The 7,433-nt window shown below is 38.1% G+C and overlaps 1 protein-coding gene across 1 annotated transcript; it reads left to right on the forward strand.

The window, feature by feature from the left end:
• The first annotated feature begins 75 nt into the window (after nt 1–75).
• LOC5522012 (hatching enzyme 1.2) lies at nt 76–6,828 on the forward strand. Its single transcript, XM_032367207.2, has 8 exons — nt 76–864; nt 1,516–1,584; nt 2,005–2,250; nt 2,909–3,118; nt 3,681–3,764; nt 4,069–4,284; nt 5,011–5,133; nt 6,505–6,828. The coding sequence occupies exons 1-8, from the start codon at nt 759–761 to the stop codon at nt 6,621–6,623; spliced, it is 1,173 nt and encodes a 390-aa protein (XP_032223098.1). The 5' UTR covers nt 76–758; the 3' UTR covers nt 6,624–6,828.
• Nucleotides 6,829–7,433: the final 605 nt, after the last annotated feature.

Here is a 7,433-nt window from a genome sequence, read left to right on the forward strand (position 1 = left end):
CAAGTTTAATCACAATCAATACTTATTTCATGCAAAATTATATTCTAGATACTGCTACTATACCTCTGGGCCATTCAAAAGGCCGTGGACAGCACGTAGATAAATTTACTTTTTTTTTCGCTTTTACTACAATCTATAACTAAATGGTGATGTTTTATAACTAGAACAAAATTAAACATCTACATCTGTTAGACAAGCGAATTCTGTTCTCGAAACTTCTCTGCCTTTATGCTTTCACAGGCTAATATTAGTGCCCAGGAACCTGTTATGTTAGGCAATACATTTTGCGAAGAGCCTTGACGTTCCCGTTTTCCAAACGAAAACAAGTGGTCTGCGGTGATGTCAGTGAACTTGAATAAAAAAAAATGAAAAATATATATGAGTGAATAAGACTGAAGAACTGTCAGTTGACAATCCGCCCCCATTGTAATTTCTGAAACAGTTTAAGTATTGTTGTTGTTGTTTCGTCTCCGGTATAGAGAAAATGGATGGTCGAACGCGCATGCGTCATTTATCCCGAGTAGTTGAAGCATCAATAGAATAACGAATAATAGAACGGAAATGAGAAGACGTCATCTAATCATCTAAAATAAACTCTGCTACTGATGACCTCGCAGTTATTAGCCATAAAATCATTGCCGTAGGACACAAAGAAGATATAGGTACATCACAATCTATCTGCTCTGCTCGATGGGAATTTAAATTGTTTTTTGTTTTTTTTTACCAGTAATTATTGGTATACAAGTTCGATTGAAATCATGTATTACTTTGTTAAACTTCTGATAGTTTTGGTTGTTTTTACTATCTTTGTGAGCTGTGGGCCTATCAGAGGCAATTTAAAGAGGAGAAAAGCAGAGGAAAAAGGTAAGGTATTTGATTTTTCTACTTTATAGAAATACAAAATGAGACGATATTTCTACAAAAAAGTGCAGCATTTTCAACGGAATGATGTTCCGCTAAAATTGAATAGTTGATCTACAAAACCGTTAACATATGAATACGTCAAATGTTAAACAAATATCCTTTGATATTTCCGTGAGTATGATAAATTTCTGTGTTTTTTTAAGTCTTCTTTTAATTCAGTTTTTCTTTTACTTTTTAAAAATCTCTTTGATTAGGAGAATACATTAATATTTATTGGTTAATTTTAACCTCTCAAAAATACCCTTTGATTAAGGAAAGGAAGTTAATATTGATTGGTTAATATTTAGCCTCTCAAAAATACTCTTTGAAAGGAATATACATTAATATTGATTGGCTAATTTTAACCTTTCAAAAATACTCTTTGATAAGAGGAAGTCATTTCCCTCATATTGGCCCGTAAAAACACTAATTGCCTTTTAAATTAAATTTCTTTGGATTTTGTTTTTCTGTTCATGTTATCTTACCTTTTAATTTTTTTTTACATAGAAATTTATTATCCTGAGAGAACATCTTTATGTGTATTGGTTGTTTTTCTTTTCTTAATATTGGTCTGCTAGATTTCTAAACATTAATTAGACTCATATCTTGTAGGCCATGACGAAGGTATTTTCAGCAAAATTATGAAATGCAACAAGAAGGCAAAACCATGGCATAATCAAAGTAGGTATCTTACTGTACTTGTCTTTTCTGAGATATAGTATGTCCCTCCTCGATTCCGGTAATTTGCAATAAATTGTTATACCCCCAGGGGGTCTCTATACACGATGAGAATGATCAGTGTTAGTCATTATGTCCTAGAACAAATAATGGCTTTCCAGGCGCGTAACTAGGGGGGGGACACTGAGGGGCCACACCCCCATCCCCTCCCCCCTTTGGCTGTAAAGGAACGGACTTTCCTATTCAAGGGGCGTCAGAGTTTACATTTCAATAAATTATGTTTTCCCCCTGCTTTTGATAAATCTGATAGCTGCTGTATCGAATAAGGTTATTGCTTTTAAAATTAAATGCACGTTTCTATCTCTCTATTAGTTTGAGTGTAATATATTTAAGCATTTAGGAATTTATTACGTGTTTTTGTAGAAAAAATGGACCTTTTTCAAGGAGATATCATAATGACGCCTGAAATACGCAGAGCAATAAAACATAGCGGTCCTGACTACATAATTCTTGATGAAACGCACTCAACAAATAGTCGCAGACGTGGAAAGAGACCTAGTTCCCGAGGGCGGCAGAGGAGAGCTGCGATGGCGGCGAATGGAACTGGAATATGGCCATCCGTAAACGGAGAAGTCAGGATACCTTACGTTCTTGAACAATCGCTTAGTGGTAAGCAGTTAAAAAATTAATGAATTGTGTTTGTTAACTTTGATGTACTGCATAATTTAAATTATTGAATAAGGCCTGGATCCATTTGGTTGGTACAATAAATAAATCTAGAGAGCAGGATCCTAGATCCCCCAATAATACCTTTGATCAGTCAACACAAAAGGTGTTTATGCTGGCTCCGCTTTTAGGCAGTGCCTAAATCTATATATTAGTACCCGAGGACCATTAGCAAACGTTTGAAAATTGCACGAGAATTCGAGCAAAACATGAACGAGAACTCAACCATAGAATAACTTGGTCAGATAGAAGCTCTGCTCTTCTGTTTGGTATCCCTGTGGCTAGTCGCAAGGATAAGATGGGGTTGTTAATAGTGACGATATACTTTCCAGCCTAAAACCAGAAATCTGAGACCAGAAACCTAAAACACAGAAATCTGAGATTGAAATGGCGCATTTTTTACCCAGGCTCGGTCAAGGGTTGAGAGTATACACTTTTTACTTCTCTTGTTTTGCATTACCCTTATATTTTGGCCTAGACCTCTAGGCGTTCTCCCTCTTTGCTTTGATCATCACAGCAAAAACACATTTTTTTTATCGAACGCTAAAATGCTTACCAAAAGCATGGCAGAAGCTACAACATCTTATTTTTGATATTACAGCAAGTGCGCAGTCTGCGATCCTATCAGCGATGGGCAACTGGACCACTTACGTGCCGTGCATCAAATTTGTAGAGAGGCAAACACAGGTAGACTACATCAGCTTCTTCAACGGTATCGGATGCTACTCTGATGTTGGGCGTATCGGCCGTAAACAGACCATTTCTATAGGCACTGGATGTGACGTCATGGGTATTGCTGCGCATGAGATAGGTAAAGAAGAAAGCATATAAAGGCTCCCATTACCACAGCAGAAGCCAAGAGTGATACGTGAGCATTTATTTCGTACTGAGCAGGGGCGGATCTAGCTTTTCGCTAAAGGGGGGGGGGATTGGCCCAGTGACAAAGGAGGGGAGAGGGTATTTTTTTGTTACATATGACTTTCTGACAGCCCAAAGGGGGAGTGGGGTTTAACCCTCTAAACCCTCCCCTAGATCCGCTACTGCTCAGTGTGTTTTGTAACAGCTTGGGCAAAATGATCACAAGCTAGACTTTAAGAGCGTTTTATTAGAATGAGAAACATTTATCATTTTCAACCCCTCGTATCCTCAAGGGTCTTCACAAGGTTCAAACTAGAAAGCCCTGCCCGCCTTTTCCCTCCTTTCGCGTCATAGGATAGATCCTACGTAGCCTTTAAACTCTCGAAAATATTTTACGCATCATTTAGGTTTGATCCCTGTTTGTGAGAGGGTTTATTAGCTTCTCAAACCTAATTTATCCATTTTATATTTTTTTAGTCTATTTTAATTAGTCTATTTTATATTTTTGTCGTTAGGTCACGCCTTGGGCTTCTGGCATGAGCAGTCTCGCCCTGACCGGGACAATTACGTCAGGATTCTTTGGGATAACATCGAGACTGGTATGTGAAACTCATGATTCCTGGTTTATATTGCAATGGTGGTGTGGTTAGCATTTTGAAGCTGCAAAACGCCTAAGGAAAGGAGATTTAATAAAAGTCTATGCTTAGGCCTTACTACACTTACGGAATACAACAGTACTTTTCAAAGGGAAAAAACCATTCCAATCATGTGTTCTTTTATGGCATTTCGTAGTTTTGGGTGCCATGCCCCAAACCTCTCTGTCCAAACATCAAAGGCAAACCGCGGTTGAGACAAAGGCTTACGAGTTAATTTGCTTTTTGTCTTTTTCCTTTTTGTTGAAAGGTAGAGAAGACGACTTCAAGAAGATCCTAGGAGGCGCCATAGACAGTCGGGGAGTGGACTACGACTTTGACAGCCTGATGCACTATGGGCCAACGACATTTGCCAAATCCCAAGGTCTCAACACCATTGTCAAACTAGACAATACCACGGAATTTGGTCAGCGGACTAACCTTAGTGACGGCGATACCCTGCAAGCCAGGCTGATGTACTGCAACGGTAATATGTCATTGTTCATTGTCCCGCTCCGCTTTTCTATAGTACTTTCATAGTAGCTGGAATACTCCGAGTACTTTTTCATATGGTAATAAATAAATAAATGAATGAATGAATGAATGAATGAATGAATGAATGGATGGATGGATGGATGGATGGATGGATGGATGGATGGATGGATGGATGGATGGATGGATGGATGGATGGATGAATGAATGAATGAATGAATAAATAAATAAATAAATAAATACGTTTTGCGCATTCTTACATATCTAAATATGAACAGTGGCGGAGGACGGGGAGAGGCAAGAAGGGGATAAACAGATGTTTTTTTCTTTTTTTTTTTTTTTTGCATGAACGCGCGGTTTTTTACATGCACCTAAATAGTGTTACAAGTATTATATGTATAAATCGATTGCTTGATAAAAGCCGATCGATATTATATATTTTTTAACTGTTTGTATCATTTTTATCTTTACTCTATGTCAAACCCAGCAGGACCCCCACACCTCTCCCCTTCGAAAACACAATCACTCCTCCCATCCCCCCATCCCTACCCGTCCCCCTGAGATTTCCCCACTCCGCCTCACTTTTGGTACCATTCCGCCACTCCTGCTATATAGACGATTGGACAAATTTATAAATAAAACTCTTCGAAACTTTATCCCAAATGACAAAACAATAGCTTAGTCATCAAAGCTAAAGGACGTTGTTTTCTATGTTCTCCAGACTGCAACTTGACAAACGCGTACACAACGTGCCCTGGGTGGAAAGAACAAGGATACTGCGAGGAGAATAGCCAATACTATGATTTCATGCTTAATAATTGTCAACGTTCCTGCCATTGTGACGGTAAGTACTTCCTCTGTTTATTTGCTTTGAAACTGAATAAAAACGAAAATAATTGTAAGTTATGGTGAAAGATGGAAAAATGGGTTGAAAAAACTGTTGAACAAGAACTGATTTCAAAGAAAAAATGAGAAAGGAAAACAGACAGGGATAAATGATAAAATAGCGAATTGAAGAAGGATCAGAAAATGGTGAAAAAGATCAAGATAGAAGAAAGGAATACATTCCCAGAAATGAGAGACAACACGACCGCCACGCATGCGTAATAGTGCACATACAATGTCAAAATGGCTGCCATTTACTAAGGAAATGTGGGGAGACATCACAATTTATCAAATTTTCTCGTTTCAGAGATTGGAGAGATTTTGGGCTCACGATGCAGGACTCGAAAAAAAAAACTTACCATTCGAGTAATACACTTTCCGTTCAGACGATGCCAGAGAAAGCCCTATAATTGTTCTTTGGACATTGCACTTTTGTTCGCTTGAGAGCATTTAATACTCCATACATTCTCGGTAATTTCATTGAAATCGGGCATAAAAGTAGTCGTTTAAAAGGTAGAACTGTTCGCAGCATCACAGGTGCAGGACTCGAAATTGGTAAATTAACTATCCTTCCATAAAATTCCCGAAGAAATAACATTTGATGTAGTTATGCCTAGTCCAGGAACCATTATTGTTGTCTTTAAGATACAGACTGAAGCAAGGAAAACGGTGCGCTCCGCAAGAACAACTTCTTCTCCGTTCTTTTTTTTTTTGGAATTTTAGTCAACCTTATTGAAAACTTCTAGTGTAACAAAAAAGGGAAGCCCCTGTGCTGGCCGCAGTCTTGTTTTTATTTGTGATACCGCTGTTATTCCTCGCGGGCCTAGCAAAATGTGTGCTCAGAGAAACCGCTGGCTAATGTCCCTTATTTCTGGGAATGAGGTTAAAGCGTAAAATTGAAGAAAGAAGGGATAAAGAAAGTTCGATATGGAAGAAGCAGGTTAGGTGGAAAAAGTAAAGGGTATGGAAGGTAAGATAAAAAGGATAAATAAGGTAAAACGAAAGAAAAGAAAGCGCCAGAAAGGTTGAATGGAATAAAGGAAAGGGTGGTAAGACCAGAAAACAAAAAAGGGTGAGGTTGTAAATAAAGGTAAAGAAAGATGGATAAAAAATAGGATAAAATTAAAAACGGAAGAGTAAGGAAGTTAAGATAAGAAGGAAGTAAAGAAAGGGTAAAGAACGTGAGAATTGAAGAAAAGAAAGGGAAGGCTATAGAAAGGTATAGAGAGGTAGATTAGTAGATAGGTACCGAACGCGCATGGCTATCAAAAAGCGCAAAATGTAATAATCAAATGATTTGCATGACAGTTTCATCTCTCTCTATCCACAGTGTGTGAGAATAACCTGTTAAACTGCTCAGATTGGGCGAGCAATGGTCTATGTACTGACACCGCATACGAGGCGTACATGGCGATATACTGCAGACAAAGTTGTCAGCGGTGCAGCTAGCTTATATTTGCTGTAGGGACACACACAGACAGACAGACGGACGGACGAATGGACATTCAAGAATATTCAATGTCACATATCAAAATATATTTATCAATCAGGTAGAAGCTGCTCATATATTGACTATAATCTGTACCAGCTGAGCGGCAAAGAACACAAAAAATAATGGTTGTTATAATAAGATAATAAATGGAAACGAAGAAAAGACTTGACTGCTAAACATAAACAAACAAGCCACTCTGAAACATTCATCACAGTGAGATTCCAATATGAGTTTCTGAAATTGCTATCAAAAGATGGCCAAATGAGAAAAATCGGAAGTCAAGACCATTGATACCATTTTCTATATCGACACAGGTCGGGATGACTAAAAAAGTTCGTCTAGTGGGGACAAGCTTTAGATATTTATTTTACTCGCAACGCGGGAAGAAGCTATTATTTTGACTTATGTAAAATTCATGCTCTTCTAAGGGGACAGCTGCCCCCCGCCCCCCCCCCCCCCCCATATATGATATGCCGTCCCCCCATATATGATATGTCGTCCCCCCCCCATATATGATATGGCTTTAGAAAAGCTTTTTTGGGGCCTAAAAATGATATACACACAGATTACGTAACACAGGTTCCTTACCTATATTTCTCTAAATATTTTATATCAACTTTTTTTTTTTGAGAAGCTGTTATTTGTCACGGACCTCGACTATTCTACAAACGCGCTCCAAGTTCGTGACAAAAAAAAAATAACGGGAGAAACATAAACAGGTATTTACGTAATAATCAATAGCATTGAACTTCGATATTGTATATATT

The sequence above is a fragment of the Nematostella vectensis genome, chromosome 10, assembly GCF_932526225.1.
Source record: "Nematostella vectensis chromosome 10, jaNemVect1.1, whole genome shotgun sequence".
NCBI classification, from domain to species: Eukaryota; Metazoa; Cnidaria; class Anthozoa; order Actiniaria; family Edwardsiidae; genus Nematostella; species Nematostella vectensis.

Bases quoted from the DNA above. Each gene is read 5' to 3' on its own strand.
- LOC5522012 (XM_032367207.2), top strand. From the start codon at position 759: ATGTATTACTTTGTTAAACTTCTGATAGTTTTGGTTGTTTTTACTATC. The intron at 2,251-2,908 runs GTAAGCAGTTAA...TTGATATTACAG, and splicing joins TCTTGAACAATCGCTTAGTG to CAAGTGCGCAGTCTGCGATC. The intron at 3,765-4,068 runs GTATGTGAAACT...TTTTGTTGAAAG, and splicing joins TTGGGATAACATCGAGACTG to GTAGAGAAGACGACTTCAAG.